Source organism: Rhinatrema bivittatum, chromosome 3, assembly GCF_901001135.1.
Source record: "Rhinatrema bivittatum chromosome 3, aRhiBiv1.1, whole genome shotgun sequence".
Taxonomy (NCBI): domain Eukaryota; kingdom Metazoa; phylum Chordata; class Amphibia; order Gymnophiona; family Rhinatrematidae; genus Rhinatrema; species Rhinatrema bivittatum.
This window is the reverse complement of record NC_042617.1, coordinates 62,995,033-63,015,837: the sequence shown is the minus strand read 5'-3', so window position 1 is coordinate 63,015,837 and position 20,805 is coordinate 62,995,033. Positions and strand designations below refer to the sequence as shown.

General features: G+C 43.2%; 1 protein-coding gene across 2 annotated transcripts in view; it reads right to left on the bottom strand.

The window, feature by feature from the left end:
- Positions 1–20,805, bottom strand: part of MTA3 (metastasis associated 1 family member 3) — a 525,799-nt gene that overhangs the window by 276,426 nt on the left and 228,568 nt on the right. For both annotated transcript variants that reach the window (XM_029593316.1, XM_029593317.1), the window contains exon 10: positions 4,445–4,519. In XM_029593316.1, the coding sequence (XP_029449176.1) occupies positions 4,445–4,519 (75 nt within the window). The remainder of the gene's footprint in view (positions 1–4,444; positions 4,520–20,805) is intronic.

Below are 20,805 nucleotides of genomic sequence, written 5' to 3'. Positions count from 1 at the left end.
TCGCAGTTGCACAGCACTTCAAAGGGAGCTTTCATCAGCTGAGCTAACACTACGTTGAGGTCCAAAGACACAGTAAGAGACTTATGGGAGGCTTCAACTGAAGCAGGCCCCACATGAAACATACAACTATAAGCTGTACAGAGATGTGTGTACCATCTACACTATAGTGGTATGCGCTAGTTGGACTCAGATTAACTTTAACAGAGTTGGTCTTTAAGCCAGCTTTAGACAGGTGTAGAAGGTAGTCATGAGTTTTTGTGTAGAGCAGGAGAAAGGATCTAGGGTCTTCTGCTCACACCACATGGAAAATGTCCTCCTCTTCAGTCCATAGGGCTTTCCAATGGAAGGCTCTCTTGAAGCCACCAGGACCTGAGACATCTTCTGAGAGATTGAGCAGTTACAATATTAACCTCTCAACAACCAGGCTGTGAGCAACAGGGCCTGGAAGTTGGGATGTGACAACCTTCCTTTATCTTGTGTGATGAGATCTAGGGAAGTCCCCAGACTGATCGGTTTCCAAATGGACAACTCCCACAGGAGTGGAAACCAGACCTCTCTCAGCCAATAAGGGGCTATGAGGATCATAGTCCCTTTGTTTTCGCAAAGCTTCAAGAGACTTTGCTACCAGTAGAGCTGGAGAAAATGCCTACAGAAGACCCTCGCCCAAATGTGAGGCTGATTTGCCACATATCCTGTTCAGGGAGCAAAACTGAGGAACTTTCCTGTTCCAAAGCACTGAGAATGAAGAGTTCCACATCTGGCTTCCCTAGAGGCAGAAGATCCAATTTGGACCCCCTGGACCAGAGACCATTCTTGGATCTGAAGGCAGGACTCAGTCTGTCCGCTATCATATTCTCCATTCCAGCCAGTTACATACCCCTGAGTATCATCCCTTGGGACACGGCCCATGACCACATCTGAACTGCTTCTTGGCAAGGCAATATTATTATGTCCCTCCCTGCTTGTTGACATAACACATTACCACTTTGTTGTTGGTTTGGATCAGTACAACTTTGTTGGACAGCCCATCTCTGAAAGTCCATATAGCGTACCTGATTACCTGGAGCTCCAGGAAATTGATTTGATAGAGAAATTCCAGGGCAGACCAGAGACCCTGAGTGCTGAGGCCATCTTCATGAGCTCCCCAACCCAGAGTGGACACATCCGTAGTTCGGACAGTTTGGGTAGGAGGTCTCCGAAAGGAGATCCTCTGTTCCACATTTGAAATTATCCGCCACCATGACAAAGAGTCCTAGAGAGGCAAGGTGACTGATGAGATCCTGGAGTTTCTGCGTGGCCTGGTACCACTGCGACCTCGGAGTCCATTGGACCTTTTGCATGTATAAACCTGCCAAGGGAGTGACATGAACTGTCTCGGCCATATGGTCCAACATCCTCAACATGTGTCAAGCTGACACCTGCTGGTTCTGTTGAATCTCTGTCATGAAAGTCATTAGGGTTGATGGCCCTTTGTCGAGGCAGGAAGGCCTTGGCCTGAGCTGTGTCTGGCAGGGCTCCAATAAAGTCCAATTGAGGTGTTGCGCTGAAATGGGACTTGGTGTAGTTGACAAATCCTGGTGGCTCTAACACCTGGATGGTCAAACGAATGGACCAGCTCTTGCGAGGTGCTCTTGACCAGCCACCCGTCCACATATGGGAAATTATTAATTCCCAGTCTGCGAAGGTGTGCCACCACCATGGACAGACATTTCATAAAGACATGAACTAGAGATACTGCCGGTGAGTTGGGAAGATTGTGATGTGAGTGTACGCATTCTTCAGATTGATGAAACATAGCCAGTCCCCTTTTTACAAAAAGGGGATCAAGACGCCCAGGGAAACAATCTTAAATTTTTCTTTTTTGATAAATTTGTTCAAGACCCTAGGTCTAGGATGGGATGAAGTTCTCCTGTTTTCTTTGGTATTAGGAAGTATCAGGAGTAAAATTCCTGCCTTCTTTGCCATGGTGGAACGGTTTTGACTACTCTGGCCGTTAAGAGGGAGGAGAGCTCCATTAGAAGAACCTCCTGATGTGCTACTGGGCCCCAAAACAGGCTTGAAGGGAGAAGGCAATTTGGTGGGGCAACCAATAGGTTCAATAGGGCATGCAAGAAGATCTTTGCTCGCCGGGTCCAAGGGGTCATTGCTGCCAAAGCTCGGCCCCCTTTGAATGTGGACTCCGGGACATTACATTCCAGGTCAATCAGCTGTTGGGCCACTTGTAACAGAGGGAAATGGCAAGAGGTTTGACGAAAACCCTCCAGCAGGGGGTTCGGTTTAGGTTCCCCTGAAGTACCTGGGCCCAGGATAGCGAGCTCCGTCAGACATTGGGTGACCAGGTCCGGGAGCTCGTCCTTTGTGAAGAAGCGTCTCATGATTCGGTGAGGCTCTGTCCCGGGGGGGGGGGGGGGGGGGGCTTCCCCTCTTCTAGGGGCTCGGCTTCCTCTTCAGAGATGTCCGTGTCCCCATAGGTGGGGCTTCTGGGTAGTGGAAGCCTGTGCCTAGGTCTTGAAGGGCCTGGGGGTCCTCCAGAGCATGTGGCTGACCAGCCGGAGGTTCAGTTTGCATTTGAACAAAGGTGTGAATCCCCTTGAAGAACTCCACCCATGAGATCGACGCCAAGTCCAAGCTGAGGGGCGCTGGTTCCCTGGGGGTCCCCGTCTGTGGGGAGGTCCCACTGGGGTCTGCTAGGTCCGGGGTACTCCCTGAGGAGCTAGTACTTGGCCCTGGGTGGGACTGGCCCTGAACTGGATCTCCCAGGGCCTCCTCACACTGCGTGCACAGGGCATCGGCCTCCTCACTTTGTGCGGCTCTGATGTGGCATGCTGGGCAGAGGCCTTGAGCTTTTATCCCTGTTTCTGGTGGTGCGATGCTTTCAGCGCGTAAACTCTGAGTTGTGCGCGTAGCTGTGCGTCCAGCCGTAGATATGTGCGCTGCTCATAAGTGCGTGCAACTTATGAGCACAAGTTTTTTTTTTATGTGTGTTTAAGTCTACGCGCACAAGGGTTTTGTGCGCCTAACTTGGTTTTGTGCACTCGGGTAGGACAGCGAACGGCGTGGTGAAACGGGCCATGATGGCGACAGCGAGCATGCGGGCAATATGGCGACCCCTTCGGAGGGTCTCCACGTGGCTAGACCCTGGGAAATAATCGGGGCTTGGCCCTGCTAGGGCGGATCAACCTGGTGGCACTGATCCCGGCCGGTGGCCTGTGCTTCTCCTTGATCCTCGGATACTGGATTAAGCAGAAGATTTCTACTTACCTTGTCTTTGGCGCTTCCCAGTTTCGTCCTGGGCGGTCTCCGGCTGCAGGGGGAGAGGGCAAATACCTTCACTGCCGCGCGCTCAAGGATGCACCCGCTTGCCTCTCAGCCATGCCCGAGGATCGGGGGCCAGGTCCTCGCCGCGATTCGGCCGCCGGACCGAGGCTTACCTCCGAGGGACCACAGAAATCACCTCAGGAATCTCAACTGGGGGAGGGACCCGAGGGTATCACCGCAGGAGAGCGGGGCTCGTCTTCAGGTAGGTTTCTCCTGTAAAATTTAGTTTTCTTTGAATTTGGTTCTAATTCTGTGAGAGCGTGCAGATAGTCCCTAACTGCTATGGAGACGGAAAATACTGGAGAGCTGCACATCCTGCAAGGGTATATGTCAAAGATCTGAGATTGATGGGCTCCGTGGAAAAGATGAGACTGAAGGGGGCCCCCACGTAGCTGAATGTCATAGTGCACATGCCCAGTAGAGCACACTGAAAGTTTCTTGAAAATGTTAAATAAAATTTCCATGCCATCCTACTTGTCCTCAGAAAAAGTTATATACTGTTGAAACTGTTATGTGATTTTATTATAACAATCCTGTATTGTCAAGATGTGCTAATGTTATTAAATAAAGAACTATTTAATTTTATAACTGAGTGAATTAACAATTAAAGCAGCAAACTGGGAGCTAGAACTGAATTGAAAGAAATGGAAAAATAGGGAATAAAATGTGAAGAGGATGATAAGAGGAAAGAGAATGAACAGAAAATTAGATGCAGAGAATGCTAGACTACTTTCAGGCAACGTTCCTACAAATTTGAAAGACTGCATGCACAAACATTTTAAGGCAAATTCAAATTTGCGCACTACGAGTTGGTATAATGCAAATATCATCGGAATTTCTTGTGCACACTATATTTTACTGTGTGCGCAAGGTTCACAACTTAGAGGGAACAGTTCTCTCAGGGAAGTCCAAAGAAAGATAATGAAACAAGTTTGCTTTGGTATGATTTTCTGAGAATATAATGGAAACAGTTTACAATTTTATCACAATGTTGTATATATTTTCTTCCAACATATTACAAAGGAGAAAAACCCCAGAACCAAACAAAATAAGCTCTTACTAATACTCACACAATATTTTTCATAAATCTTATTGCAAAATGCAACCATATTAAAAGAATTCTTACCTGTTGTACATATCGATCAGTAGTTTTCCACATGTAATAATACTCAATAATGCTAGTAAGTGACTTCCATGGAAGCTGAAAAACAAATAGTTAATGAAATTTAATGTATAATATTGATGTCCTAGGTTTCACCCAATTATTCTGTAAAAGAGTAATACAGTTCCTTTGATATTCAAGCTTTATTCACTAAATTTGAATTAAAAGAGAAAGCAATTAACTAGACTGAAAGGCTTTCATTTGCCTTTTTTTAAATGCTTAAACTCCAAAGATTTTGCTTTTGACAGATGCTTTATAAGTCATTTTGTTGTACAATATGGCACATGAAGAAGCAGAATAAGTTTTTAACAATTCATTTCAGAAAACAATGTGACTATGACAATGGTTTTTTTTTCCTTTTTCAGATCTTTTCAAATTCAGGACAGAATGTTCTAATGCAGTGCATAAATGTCTAACTGGTTGAAAGGACATCTCTCGCATCCAGCAAGATCTCCTTCTCTCGGCCTGTGCTCATGTCAGCACGGGCAACAGTATAGGAAGTGGCAGGGTGCTGGAGGTATGTGTGCACTTTGTTGCATGCATGAAGGAGCACCACAATGGAGCTCCTTTATGCACTACTTTGCGTGTTATCCATGCGCCATTTGGTCTGGAGCCTGAGGACACTGTAGATAGCCCTGGTCGATATTATCCCTAGTTGCTGAAATGTGTTGTGACTGTTTGACCTTCTTTGATTCCTATTATTATGATAGTGGGTCATGGTAAATACAGCGGGTTAAGCACTAAATGTCATTTTAAAAGCAGTAATAAAGCTAATCTAATCACAATTAAAACTACTCTATGGTCCATGATTTCCTTTCTCTCTATGCTATTTGTTTTGCTGATTAACACCCAACCCAATTAGTTACTCGAAAAGTCTCCATTACATTTGATCTGTTGAGGAATAGGAAACATGATCTTCATTGGATCACTAAAACTAACGTTTTGGTAAACCAGTTGTATCCCACTAGCTATCTGATTACATCTCAACCGTGGGACTCTAAGAGGGATGGTGGCCTTTTAATAATGTTCAAGGAATAGCTGTTGTTGGCCACAGTGTCAAAAGAACATAAGAAAATACATACTGGGTGAGACCAAGGGTCCATCAGGTCCAGTACCCTGTTTCCAACAGTGGCCAATCCAAATCACAAGTACCTGGCAAGTACCCAAACATTAAATAGATCCCATGTTACTAATGCCGGCAACAAGCAGCGGCTATTGCCTATTGATTAATAGCAGTTTATGCACTTCTCCTCCAGGAACTTATTCAAACCCAGCTATACTAACTGCCTTAACCACAACCTCTGGCAATGAATTCCAGAGCTCAATTGTGAGTTGAATGAAAAATAATTTTCTCTGATTTGTTTTAAATGTGCTATTTGCAAACTCATGGAGTGCCCCCTAGTCCTTGTATTATCCAAAAGAGTAAAAACCATTTCACATTTACCCGTTCAAGTCCTTTCATGATTTTGTAGACCTCTATTATATTCCTACTCAGCCATCTCTTCTCCAAGCTGAACAGCCCTAACCTCTTTAGCCTATCCTCATAGGGGAGCTGTTCCATGCCCTTTATCATTTTGGACACCCTTCTTTGTACTTTCTCCAGTGCAACTATATCTTTTCTTGAGGTGTGGCGACCGGAATTCCACAAAGAATTCAAGGTGCAGTCTTACCACGGAATGATAGAGGCATTATGACATTCTCCATTTTATCTGCCAGTCCCTTCCTAACAATTCTTAACATTTTGTTTGCTATTTTGACTGCTACAGCACACTGAGCTGACGATTTCAATGAAATATCAACTATGACATCCAGATCTTTTTCCTGGATGGTAACTCCTAAAATGGAACCTAACATGGTGTAAATACAGCATGGGTAATTTTTTAGGAAGGGAATCGTTAATAAAACGGAAAATGTCATAATGCCTCTGTATCGCTCCATGGTGAGACCGCACCTTGAATTCTGTGTACAATTCTGGTCGCCGCATCTCAAAAAAGATATAGTTGCGATGGAGAAGATACAGAGAAGGGCAACCAAAATGATAAAGGGGATGAAACAGCTCCCCTATGAGGAAAGGCTGAAGAGGTTAGGGCTGTTCAGCTTGGAGAAGTGACGGCTGAGGGGGGGATATGATAGAGGTCTTTAAGATCATGAGAGGTCATGAGATGTGAATCGGTTATTTACACTTTCGAATAATAGAAGGACTAAGGGGCATTCCATGAATTTAGCAAGTAGCACATTTAAGACTAATCGGATAAAATTCTTTTTCACTCAATGCACAATAAAGCTCTGGAATTTGTTGCCAGAGAATGTGGTTAGTGCAGTTAGTGTAGCTGGGTTCAAAAAAGGTTTGGATAAGTTCTTGGAGGAGAAGTCCATTAATTGTTATTAATCAAGTTTACTTAGGGAATAGCCACTGTAATTAATTGCATCAGTAGCATGGGAGCTTCTTAGTGTTTGGGTAATTGCCAGGTTCTTGTAGCTTGGTTTGGCCTCTGTTGGAAACAGGATGCTGGGCTTGATGGACCCTTGGTCTGACCCAGCATGGCAATTTCTTATGTTCTTACATCTACAGGTTTACCTTTATCCACATGTTTATTCACCTCTTCAAAAAAATGTAGCAGATTTGTGAGGTGAGACTTCCCTTGGGTAAGTCCATGCAGGCTGTGTTCCATTAAATCATTCTATCTATATGTTCTGGGATTTTATTCTTTATAATAGTTGCCATGATTTTTCGCAGCACTGAAGTCAGGCTCAACAGTCTATAGTTTTCCTGGATCACCTCTGCAGCCTTTTTTTTTTTTTTATATAGCGGAGTTACATTGTCCACCTTCCAGTCTTCAGGTACAATGGATGATTTTAATAATAGGATACAAATTACTTGTAATTGGTCTGAAATTTCATTTTTGAGTTTTTTCAGAACCCTGAGGTGTGTATCATCCAGTCCAGGTGATTTGTTACTTTTCAGTTTATCAATCTGGCCTACTACATCTTCCAGGTTCACTGTTATTTGGGTCAGTTCATCTGAATCATCACCTTTAAAAACTGTATATGGAACATGTATCTTCGTAACATCCTCATCAGTAAACATTGATGCAAAGAATTAATTTAGTCTTTCCATGATGGCCTTACTTTCTCTAAGTGCCAATTTAATCCCTTGATCCTCTAATGGCCCAACTTACTCCCTCGCAGGCTTCCTGCTTTAATATATTTTAAAAAGCTTTTATTATGAGTTTTTGTCTCTAAGGCCAACTTCTTTTCAAATTCTCTTTTAGCCTGTCTTAGAAAAAACTGATATTTTCTTCAGATGGATCCTTCTTCCACTTTTTGAAGGAAGATCTTTTGGTTAAAATAGCCTCTTTTACCTCCACTATTTGAAGAGCTGCTTCTTTCCTCCTCTAGCATTAACATTTGTTTAGTATATTGTCTCCTAGGACTGTTGACATAATTTCTCCCTACTAATTGAATTAGTGAATCTGATCATTAATCCATGTTCAACTGTAGTATTGGGAGATTTTAACTTGCATGTCAATGCAAGTCCTTATTTTTCCTGTGAAGACATTTTGGAATCTATGTAGGCCCTTAGATGGCAACAGCTGGTCCACCAACTGACATTTTATTTATTTATTTATTTGAGTTTTTTCTATACCGGCATTCGCGATGGGAATCACATCATGCCAGTTTACAATTAACAAGGTGTGACAACAAGAAAATAATAAGAAACATAAGTGTAGGGAAACACATTCAATCTTTTATTTTGTAATCCCTCTATGCTTTCAGTGTGATTCAGCTGACTTATGTGACAATGTGCCGTGGACAGACCAGGCTCTAATTTCATGTGTATTGCCTGCCCACATGAATATGGAGCTTTCTTCTTAAACTAGACCAATTATTAAGAAATGAAGAGATGATGTAGAATTGTTAAGATCATGATTGCAAAGCGAGATTTCATCAGATGATTTTTCCAACATGTAACAGGCAGTTGATGGATGGCATAATTCCTTACAGAAGGGTTATTGATCAATTAGTGCCCTTAAAAGTAATCATTCTTTGCCAGAATAGATCAGTTCCATGGTTCAATCATGATTCGAGATTGGCAAAGACACCTGAGCAGATTGGAGCACAAATGGTGACATAATCATGCCCATAAAACTGACTGGTTAAATTTTTCTATTTGCATGCACACTCCACATAGATCACTAAAATCAGCCAATAAAGGGCTGCTTCATGTCCCCTCAATAAATACTGCACATTTAGCATTAGTCCGAGATAAAGTAATCTCTATAGCAGGCCCAAGATTTGGAATACCTTGCCAGCTGAGTTACGACTCGAAACAGGGTCAAAAAAATTCAAGAAAGGGTTGAAAATGTGGCTCTTTGAGCAAGCCTTTATAGACAGAGTACAAGCTTAGTTCTTTATTGAGATTTAATTGCCTTTGTCGATCACACTGTATATTTGAATGTTTTAATTGTTTTATACCTTTATTATTGTATTTGATTGTTGTTTTTCTGCTGATTAATTTTTTAAGCCTTAAGGTTATTGTACACCATTGTGATGTAATTACGAATGATGGTATATAAAATCTTTTAAATAAATAAATATACATACAGATAAATAAATAATCCATCTACCTATTATGTAGGGGGGGTTGGGTTTTTTTTTTTTTGGGGGGGGGGGGTTACCATGAATTAACAAAATGTTAAGGAAAGATAAACCGTGCATTTTTCTCAAAGATGATCCACTCTTCTTTGAGAACTACACATGAGTTGTTTGCAATTGTAAAAGATTTAGTCAATGATGATGAGTCAGCATAGAGTAAAAAAGGTTATTAAGGTTTGGCCATAGCAAGTGTCAGGAATTTGGTTTTTTTACGAACAAGATCAATGATTTGAGCACTAAGTTCCTCCTCCCACTGCTACTTATAACTTATCCAGTTATTTAGATTGCTGGATAATTGATTTATCTGGCCATCTAATGGCTGCTGAAAATAACCGAATATTCAGAAGCTGCTATATAGCTGGATAAGTCCTACTTATCTGGCTATCCAGCACTAAACATGCTTTGAATATTATCCTCATAGTTCCCCCCCCCCTCCCCTCCCCCCAGTTACAGCATCATGGTCACCCATGTCTAATTTCTTAAGCATCTGCTTATTTGCCATTAAACAATGGCTATTCCATAACAGATTTCTTAACATAAATAAAACAAAAATTATTTAGCGTCATTTTCCATTTAGAGATTTTTCCTTTAGTGTTTGATTTTGAGAATTGTCAGCTTTCTATTAAGACAAAGGTGTGTAATTTAAGTAATTATCGATAGCAACCTCTCGATGCAGCCACATTTTAAAATCACTAGTAAAGGTGTCATTCTAGAAACTACATCTTTTGTGGAGAGTGAAATTTCTGCACTACACTTCAGTTCTATTGGTTCTCCTCACTAGAACTCTCTAATGTTCTGCCTTTCAGCCAATTCATTAAAAGCAATGCAAATAGTGCAGAACAGTCCAGCTCAACTCTTGACTAATACTTCACTTCGTGAGCACATTTCAGCAGTGTTGGCTGACCTTCACTGGCTCCCAATCTACTGGTGGGTAAAATATAAAATGTTATTTTTAATTCATAAATTAATCTATAATATGACACCTATCTGGTTAAATTCAACTCTCAGAATTTTTAAGCCCTCTAGGGCCCTAAGGTCAGCCACCAAGGATTTATTGGAGGTACAAGATTGTGCCTTCTTGGTAGTGGGTCCTATAGCATGGAATGTGCTTCCTGAATCTCTACACTTATTATCAGATACAACTTAATTCAGAAAAAATGTTAAACACACATTTATTCTATAAGGCTTTGGTGGGAACTAGTTGATCCCTTTTTTCCATCTGTTGATTATAGGGAGTTAGGATGTTTGATTAGTGTGTGTGTGTGTGTATATGATATTCAGGGGCAATATGTTAAGATTTTACTAACCTTTAGTATTAAGTTAATTTATTCACATTTCTGTCTATCAGTTAGCTTTTCATTCAATGTACATGTGATATGGTATTCAGGGGCAATGTTTTAATTCTATCAGCCAGTTTAGTTTATTTTACTTGTTTTATCTGTTTATCTGTTTTTATTTTATTTTCACTTCAATCATAATTTGTAGATGCGTGTAAAAAATCTAAACTAGCCATCCAGAGGCATGATACCTTCCCTGCTAGTAGACCAATCATGGTAAACGTTTGGAAGGTCAATGATGGGACTGGTATGCACCTTACTGAAAGTGATCTGTCTATTTGATAGGGGTGAGATTAGTTTTAATAGAACAAAAGTTTAAAAATGCTACAAATCAATGGTTTGTTCTCCCTTTCTTTTATTTATAATTTTTATAGTCAATTTTGTGCAAAGGGTAAGACTGACCAAATGAGGAACCAAAGTTTCCATTCATTATGGGCAACAGTAATGTAAACCTCCCCACACTTCCCTGTCAATGACTCCTTAACCTCTGATCTGGGAGAGGGAACATTCCTTTAGGGATGGCCTCTCTTCTGATACTGCCAACAGTAGTCCCAACTAATAACTTTAATTTCATTTTTATATGATGCTCTATCCATGGCACTTTAAAATAATGTATACATTGAAAAAAAAGTACTTAAATCCTGGTCAAAAAGAACAAAATTAACTAGAAGCTTTTACAATTCCAAAAGACAAGCTAACCCAACCAAAAAAAGGGTAAGGCTAACTAAAGGGAAAAAAGTTCATAAGAATTTTTAAAAAACAAACATAGAAACATAGAAATGACGGCAAAAGAAGACCAAAGGCCCATCCAGTCTGCCCAGCAAGCTTTCACACTTTTTTTTTTCTCTCACATACTTATCTGTATCTCTTGGCTCTTAGTAACCTTTTTTTTAATTCTATTTCCCTTCCACCCCACCATTTATGTAGAGAGCAGTGTTGGAACTGCATCTAAGTGAAATAGCTTAATTTAGTTAGGGGTATTAACCATCGCAATAAGCAAGCTACACCCATGCTTATCTGTTTATTCAGACTGTGTAATTCAGTCCTTGTTGACTGTTGCCTGAATATAGATCAACCTTTCTTCATTCCCTCCTGCCGTTGAAGCAGAGAGCCATGCTGGCTATGTATTGAAAGTGAAGTATCAGTCTTGCTCCCCTGCCGTTGAAGCAGAGAGCTATGCTGGCTTTGCATTGAAGTGAACTATCAGACTTGCTCCCCTGCCGTTGAAGCAGAGGGCTATGCTGGATATGCGTGAATTGTCAAAATTTCCTCCCCTGCCGTTGAAGCAGAGAGCTATGCTGGATTTGCATTGAAAGTGAAGTATCAGGTATTTTTTAGTTTGGGATAGTAACCGCCGTAACAAGCCCCCTGCTTTTATGTGGTTGCAAATTCTTTTTTCCACATTTCCTCTTGCCGTTGAAGCATAGATCAATGTTGGAGTCGCATTATTGAATAAGGATATTCATCTCCAGGTAGTAGCCATCATTCCCCTCAAGCCACCCCCATGCCTCTTCTCTTCATTCACATCCTCTAGACTTTATGGATCCACAGTATTTATCCCACGCCCCTTTGAAATCCTTCACAGTTTTGGTCTTCACCACTTTCTCTGGAAGGGCGTTCCAGGCATCCACCACCCTCTCCGTGAAGAAATACTTTCTGACATTGGTTCTGAGTCTTCCTCCCTGGAGTTTTAAATCGTGACCCCTGGTTCTTCTGATTTTTTTGCAATGGAAAAGGTTTGACATTGTCTTTGGATCATTAAAACCTTTCAAGTATCTGAAAGTCTGTATCATATCACCCCTACTCCTCCTTTCCTCCAGGGTGTACATATTTAGATTCTTCAATCTCTCCTCATAAGTCATTCGATGAAGACCCTCCACCTTTTTGGTCGCCCTTCTCTGGACCGCCTCCATCCTGTCTCTGTCCCTTCGGAGATACGGTCTCCAGAACTGAACACAGTACTCCAGGTGAGGCCTCACCAAGGACCTGTACAAGGGGATAATCACTTCCCTTTTCTTACTAGATATTCCTCTCTCTATGCAGCCCAGCATTCTTCTGGCTTTAGCTATCGCCTTGTCACATAGTGTCTAATCTGAAGTCGGCGAAACAATCACCCCAAGGTCTCTCTCCTGCCCCGTGCACATCAGCCCTTCTTCCCCATCGAATACAGTTCTTCCGGATTTCCACACCCCATATGCATGACTCTGCACTTCTTGGCATTGAATCTCAGCTGCCATATCTTCAACCACTCTTCCAGTTTCCTTAAATCCAGTTTCATTCTCTCCACTCCTTTCGGCGTGTCCACTCTGTTGCAGATCTTAGTGTCATCCGCAAAAAGATAAACCTTACCTTCTATCCCGTCCGCAATGTCGCTCACAAAGATATTGAACAGGACCAGTCCCAACACCGACCCTTGCGGCACTCCGCTCAACACCCTTGGTCACGGATGTTCTCAGGACTCTGTATCTGCAATGGATTTTAATAAGACCCTCCTCCTGATTGGCTTAGTAAGTTTAACTAAGTTAAACCTTTACTTAGCTGGACACAAGAATATTTAGTGCTCCCTGGCTCCACACTGCACTGGCCACAATGGTTCTCCTGCTTCTCTAAGTTTACCTCCCCCAAGTTCTGAGACAGCCACACTCAATCCAGTTGGAACAGGTCACTTCTAGAAGTTTGTCTGTCCTTTTTTGTAAATTTTTTAAAACAGTCTTTATGCCCCAATATTAATATTTAAACAGATTTTTTTGTGCCAGTTAACTCCAAATGAGAAATAGATTTTATCAGATTAAAAGCTAGAGTTTTTTATTTTTTTGTTTTAAATCTTAACTCTATAGCAGAGCAACCAAACAGCAAATTAATTTACTAGAATAATATCTTCCTATAAAGAAATGAAAACACAGACAGGAATTATTCACAGAAGCCTTCTACAATACTTATAAGTAATAAGCAGCTAGCTAGTATAGAGGATCTACATATCTCTCTCCTTCACTGCTCATGTTACCTTGGCCTCTTCTATTCTTCAGGGTTCAGGCACAAACTTCTGCCAACAAATCCTTGCCGGCACAGCACAATTTGAACCAAAGTTAATCTAGTTTCTGTATAATCCCCAACCAGAGGGACTAAGAAAACAAACAAAAAAACCCAGACCTCAGTCCTGGGGCTCGCTGTGGTCCAGTGCAACCCTCTTGCAACCACTCTTGCACAAGCAAACAAGCAAGGAAAAACAGAATAGTTCAGTCCCTTTGGGCCTTCCCCTGGACCATAGCAATGTCTTTGCAGCTGTTTTGGCAAAACAAAAAACAAACAAGTTTTTCTTTTGGGCCCTATCTGCCACAGCTTTTTGCCAACACTTGCAGAGAGGAAAACAATTTAAAACAGAGTCCTTCCTCAGGCCCCACCTGCTGCAGCTTTCTGTCAGCATTCTAGTTATGTTTGGCAAAAGGAAAACAAATAAAAAACACAGTTTTCTTAGACTTGCCCATTTCAGTTCTCTGCTAGCATTCTGACTACGTGAGACAGAAGAAAAACAACAATGCAAAAAAACACAGTTCAAACAGTCAGTTATTGGCCCAGAACTTACATCATAAACACGGTTTGGGGACACCGGGGTAAGTATAAGGGACTTGGATTCTTACATATGCAGTCAATTACATCCCAAACTGATCCAGAGAGCAGCAGCAGGAACCTGTGCTGCTGTCTCCACAGAAACCCTTGGTTTGTGTCAGCCAGCCTGTAGGCTTATCTTGCGATGAATGAGATCAGCCTACAGGAAGTGCCACCCATGAGTTTTGAATATGCTCACAGGGCAGGCACACACCAAGAGGAGTGGCAGGGACAGTGGTAAGGGCCAGCAAATGAGTGGGCAGCATGGGAACAGTGGTGGATGGAAGATAACCAGCAGCAGTAAAGTGAGGGAAAGAGAAACTGATGGAGCTGGTGAATGAAGAGAGAAAATAGTAGAAGACCGATGGGGTTGGGGGAAGGGTAAGCAAAACTGGTGGGAGACTGGTGAGACTTGAGAAATGGAGGAAGAGAGAAGAGAAACTGGTGGGGGTCTGATGAAGCTGGAAGGATTAAGGCAGGAACTGATCAGGGACAACTGGCTAGAAGGGGGCTGAGGAGAGAGAATGATTGGGAACTGATGGTGTTGTAAAGGGGGTCAAGGAAAGAAGCTGATTGAGGACTGATGGGGCTGCACAGGAGGATAGTGAGAATTTGGGGAGGAACTGAGGGGAGGAGAGAAACTGGTGGGAGACATAGTGCTGGGTGAGGCAGGACGACGGAAGAGAAACTGATGGGGGACTTACGGGGCTGAAAGAGGGGGAAGAAGAGGAGAGAAACTGATGGCAGAAGACAGATGGAGCAGAAAAGGGGGAGAAAAAAAGCTGGTGGAGAACTGATGGGGCTAGAAGTGGGGAGAGAAGACAAACTGGTGAGGGACTGGAGGGGCTGGGAGAGGGGGAATAGAAACTGATGGGTATGGGGGAGCATATGGTGGCCAAGGAGGAGGGGGGCACTGCATCAAGACTTGGGTGAGAGGAGGCACAAGCATATAATGGGGAGAGACACTAGAGATCAAGGATTTTGACTCAAAAGCCTTAATCCAGAGCTCCTCCCTCTAGGCCACCATACGCTGCTTCTCTCTCTCACCTAAAAGCAGGATATGGTGGCCAAGAGGCGGAAGGGCTGGATCAAGGCTTTTGAGCCCAAGTGTTATATTTGGGCTGCTGAGTACATGTCATTGTTCTTATGAGAGGGATTATTATGTTAGGGCACAAAATGTCAAGACAACCAAAGCAAAAATAAACACATTTTATTTTCAGTTTAGTGATTGGAAATGTTAGTTTTTGGAATATCTTCCTTTATCTTTGTTTACTGCTCAGTACATTCTTTGTTTCTATTTCTCCAGAGTTTCACTGCATGCAGAGTCTGGCTTCTTGGAGATTTGTCTTTATATCTCGTTTCTGATTTGTGGCACCTTATTCTCTATTTACTAAGGGTGTGCCTGGATTCTGCCTATGTGAATCAGGTAAGAGATTCTGATAATGTGTAAGTTCTGCATAGGGATCCATAGCTGTTTAGCTTATGTTGATTTTGCAATAGAAGGTATATTGTTATAGAACCTTAATTAGTGAACGGTAAAGAAAAAGCAGAGAAGCTTGTGTTTTCCTCCTTATAGATTTTAAGTCATTGACTGAAAACTAGGTCAAAGCAAGAAACTTGGGATTATATGCCAGTAGGAAGACTTAGGAACATACACACACAAATCATAAGGAAAGATGTCCCACTATGCTGCTGCTTGAATAAGCAATAAAGGGCAGAGTTTTCGTTATGAAACTCATAACCCTGATGTTGCTGCTGAACTTGTGCTCTGTAAAAGCCTAGTATGTTACTTGTAATCCGCTGAGATTTATGGATCAACGGAATATAAATTGTTTAAATAAATACATACATATAGTATGTAGAAATTAGTAATAAGGAATTCTGTGTAAAGCTGTTGCAAGCTGTGGCTTTGTAAACTCTGCAAATGTACATTTAATCCCAGAAGGTACAGTGCCACTAATTTATTTACTTGATAAAAACATTAACCACAAAATACTAATTCTAATTGCCTTTAATGTTTACTGCACAACTTGTGTTTAAAATCTAAGCTGGAGTGCTTGCTGAAACTCTGGCATAGAATCTGTTTAGTTTTATCAGCCCAAAGTTTCTAGGATTACTGAGCTCATCCAGGTCCAGCGTCACCGGGTGTGCAAACCGCGCAATTACACAAGGCGGAACATCTGGTGAGGCGGTTTCGGGAGCAGGGAGAGGCCCGTGTTGTTGCTGGAGGACCCATTCCCACCAGCGGCAGAAGACGTGGAGGCCCGTGGTGTCACCTGTGCAGGGTCGGTGGAAGCACTAAGCAGATTAGGCAATCGCCTAGAGTGCAGCAGGCTTGGGGGAGGCAGTCTCATGCTTTTACAGGCCCTGCTCCAATTCTACATTTGACCAGCAGTGTAGGCTGAGCACTGGCGGCTGCGGTTAGGAGTTTTGGTAACCGCACCTCCTCCTTCCCACCCCCACAGCCGGAAGAAGTGGTGTGGCTTGGGTCGCAGGGGCGGGAAGAAAGAGATCCAGTTGCAATGGCACAAAGGAACAGGAAGAGCATTGGCTCCCGCAGACCGGAAGAAAGGCTTCCTGGAGTGGAGCAGTATCAGCCAACTTTCACAGCGGAAGAGGAGCAGGAGCAACATCACAGCCCCCCCGCAGGCTCAGAGGAGTGGCTTTGGGTGGGTGCATGTAGGAGCAGAAGAAAGAGGGGAACACTGAGCAGGAGCAGCCTCTACTTGGCTTGCACAGCTGCAAAGAGGAGAGAGAGTGAGATAGAGGGGGCGGTGGGACTGTGCGCCTGCCCAAGGAGGCTACTACTGCTGCTGCTTATGCATTCCGGGAGGAGGGAGGGAGAGAGAATGAGTGTGCCTGTGAAAGCATGCTTGTCTCTGTGTGTGTATATGTGAAAATATATCTGTGAATGTGTGAGTGAAAGCATGCAGGTGTCTGCATGTGTGAATGAGAGAGTGAGGAGAAATGTTGTGCCTTACCCCCACCCTTCACCAATGAATGACAATCTCTGGGTCAATGGAAATCAAAAGTATCAGGTATGGTGAGAGCAGAGGATTTTTTAATCCTTATTTATTATTGATGGTTGTTTATTAAATGGGCTGTTTTGAAATATTTTGTTTATTCCACCCTTCCTCTAATTCTGTTCATTAGCTATTTTGAAATATTTTTTATTAGGTTTTTCTGTTATGATTGTTTTCTGTTTCATGATGTTTGATTTATGAGGCAAGGTGCTAATTCTGTTTTTCCTGTGTTGCACTGCATACAGAGACTGGCTTGTTGCAGTTTTGGGAACGTGCAAGTGTAGCAATTTCTCTAAGCTGATCTTGCAATGTATGAGATTAGCATGGAGGAACTCAAAGTCCCACAAATTTTTAATACCGTGGGACCTGCACAGAGGAGGCAGCAGAATGAGCTTCAGTGCCAGTAGCAGCAATCGGCACCTCCTCAATAGCCACGCGGTAGCAATGACAGAGTTAGCAGTGGAACAAGAGAGGATCCGAGGTTGCTGGTAAAAGAAAGAGAGGGGTGTTTGACAAAGTTCCTCATGAGAGGCTTCTAGGAAAAGTAAAAAGTCATGGGATAGGTGGCGATGTCCTTTCGTGGATTGCAAACTGGCTAAAAGAAAGGAAACAGAGAGTAGGATTAAATGGGCAATTTTCTCAATGGAAGGGAGTGGACAGTGGAGTGCCTCAGGGATCTGTATTGGGACCCTTACTGTTCAATATATTTATAAATGATCTGGAAAGAAATACGACGAGTGAGATAATCAAATTTGCAGATGACACAAAATTGTTCAGAGTAGTTAAATCACAAGCAGATTGTGATAAATTGCAGGAAGACCTTGTGAGACTGGAAAATTGGGCATCCAAATGGCAGATGAAATTTAATGTGGATAAGTGCAAGGTGATGCATATAGGGAAAAATAACCCATGCTATAATTACACAATGTTGGTTCCATATTAGGTGCTACAACCCAAGAAAGAGATCTAGGTGTCATAGTGGATAACACATTGAAATCGTCGGTACAGTGTGCTGCGGCAGTCAAAAAAGCAAACAGAATGTTGGGAATTATTAGAAAAGGAATGGTGAATAAAACGGAAAATGTCATAATGCCTCTGTATCGCTCCATGGTGAGACCGCACCTTGAATACTGTGCACAATTCTGGTCACCGCATCTCAAAAAAGATATAATTGCGATGGAGAAGGTACAGAGAAGGGCTACCAAAATGATAAGGGGAATGGAACAACTCCCCTATGAGGAAAGACTAAAGAGGTTAGGACTTTTCAGCTTGGAGAAGAGACGACTGAGGGGGGATATGATAGAGGTGTTTAAAATCATGAGAGGTCTAGAACAGGTAGATGTGAATCTGTTATTTACTCTTTTGGATAGTAGAAAGACTAGGGGGCACTCCATGAAGTTAGCATGGGGCACATTTAAAACTAATCGCAGAAAGTTCTTTTTTACTCAACGCACAATTAAACTCTGGAATTTGTTGCCAGAGAATGTGGTTAGTGCAGTTAGTATAGCTGTGTTTAAAAAAGGATTGGATAAGTTCTTGGAGGAGAAGTCCATCACCTGCTATTAAGTTCACTTAGAGAATAGCAACTGCCATTAGCAATGGTTACATGGAATAGACTTAGTTTTTGGGTACTTGCCAAGTTCTTATGGCCTGGATTGGCCACTGTTGGAAACAGGATGCTGGGCTTGATGGACCCTTGGTCTGACCCAGTATGGCATTTTCTTATGTTCTTATGTGTTTGCTTTCAGTGTATGCATGTGAATGAATGGGTGCCTGTCGGGGGTGTGTGGGTATAAATAAATATTTAGGTCTGTTAAGTGAGGAACAATCATATCCAAATATGTTTTTTCACACAAGACCATGAGGGAAATTAACATTCCCTAGCTTTTATAACTTTGGGTGATGAATTGCTAATCCTTCTTTTCATGCCAATTCCAGCTGGAAACTTATAACGGGTGGAGTGGTAAATTTTTACTGCCAACATCAAATGTTGAATTCCATCTCTCAAAGAAATGCCACCAAACTTTGCAAAATTCAGAGCAATATCACAATCCCTGTGCAAGGCCGGTGCAAGGGGATTGGGCGCCCTAGGCAATTTCAGTCTTGCGCCGCCTCCTCTCCGGTCACAGCCCCGACTCCACCCCCCCCCCCCCCAAAAGAAAACTCACCTGGTGGTCCAGTGGTGGCCCGGGAGCGATCTGACGCTCCCAGGGCCTCAGCTGCCACTAATCATAATGGCGCCAGTGACCTTTAGCCCCTACCATGTGACAGGGGCTACCCGTGCCTTTGGTTGGCCCCTGTCACATGGTAGGGGCTAAAGGACACCGGCGCCATTTTGGTTAGTGGCAGCCAAGGGCTCGGGAGCAGCAGACTGCTCCCGGGCCCTCAGCTGGACCACCAGAGGGGCGTCGGGAGGGTGCCACGGGGGTAGGGGGGGGAAGGCAGGGCACCGTGGTAGACGGCAGAATTTTGAAAGAGCACTTTTTGCCCTTTCAAAATTCTGCCGCCTACCACTCTGCATCCTAGGCACAGGCCTAGTTCGCCTAGTGGTTCCTCCAGCCCTGACCCTGCGGCAATCACAAAAAGCAAAGTAAACGGGGCTTCTCTGTAAACAGCAGAAGAAATCAATCATAACCAGAGGGTGACATCATCCAATGGTGCAGACATGAACCTGGCTCTCAGAGCACAGAAGTCTCTCTCAGCACACATAGTGTTGTGTTCGTGCCTGTTCTCACCCTCGCTCCACCCTCTCTACCTTTGTGGCGACTCCCTTCGGGTCTGACGGACAGATGCTGCCGCGGCTTCTCCTCGCCTTTTGGTCCCGGAATCCCCGGGCTGGCCTGACACTACGGATCCTGATGACGTAAAGGCGCGTGCACCCTCCAGAGTTTGTACCAGCAAGGGCGCGAACCTCGGGGGCGTTCCCCCGTAGTGACGTCTTCCGCTTCCAACTTAAAAGGTCTTTGCTTGCAACTACGAATCGAGTTAGCAAGGAGGGGAATCCTTCTCCACTGCTTCCTCTACAAACCTCCTAGGGGTACCAGCTCCTTGGGGGCCCCGCTCTCTCTCTTCTTGATTTCAGATTGCTACTACGGGATCCGGTACTCACTCCACGAGGACCATGTTCCTAATCTCTGAATACTCCCTTTTGTCTAAGACGTTATCGCAGGTACGGAGATTGTGAGTTATTATTGCAGACAGGAACCATGTTCCTAAAATCATTCATAGACTCTCTTCTATCTCCAAAGCTATCACATACCTATATCTTATGAATTACTATTACAGATTGCAGATAGGAACTGGTACTCGCTCCACGAGGGCCTAAGTTCCTAAATCTCTCCAAGACTCTCTTCTATTCCATAAGCCATCTCATACACAGCTATTGTGAGTTCTTATTTCATACTGCCTATAGGAACCAGTACTCACCTACTGCTCCTGTTCCTGAATACTGGGCGCTCTCTGTTGCATAAGAGGCCATTATAGCTATCTACAATTGTGAGTATATCATCTACTACTGGTTATGTATCCAGCATACTCTGTCTACTCACTACCTATAGTCTCTCTCTACAGCTCAGCAACCCAGAAATCGCAATTCCAGTATCTGAGGGACTTCAGCTCTGCCGGGCAAATCAGCTCACTACCTGCCACCTCTGGTGGATCTACTTCCAGTCTAATAAAGAACTATCTGTGTTTGTCTCAATAC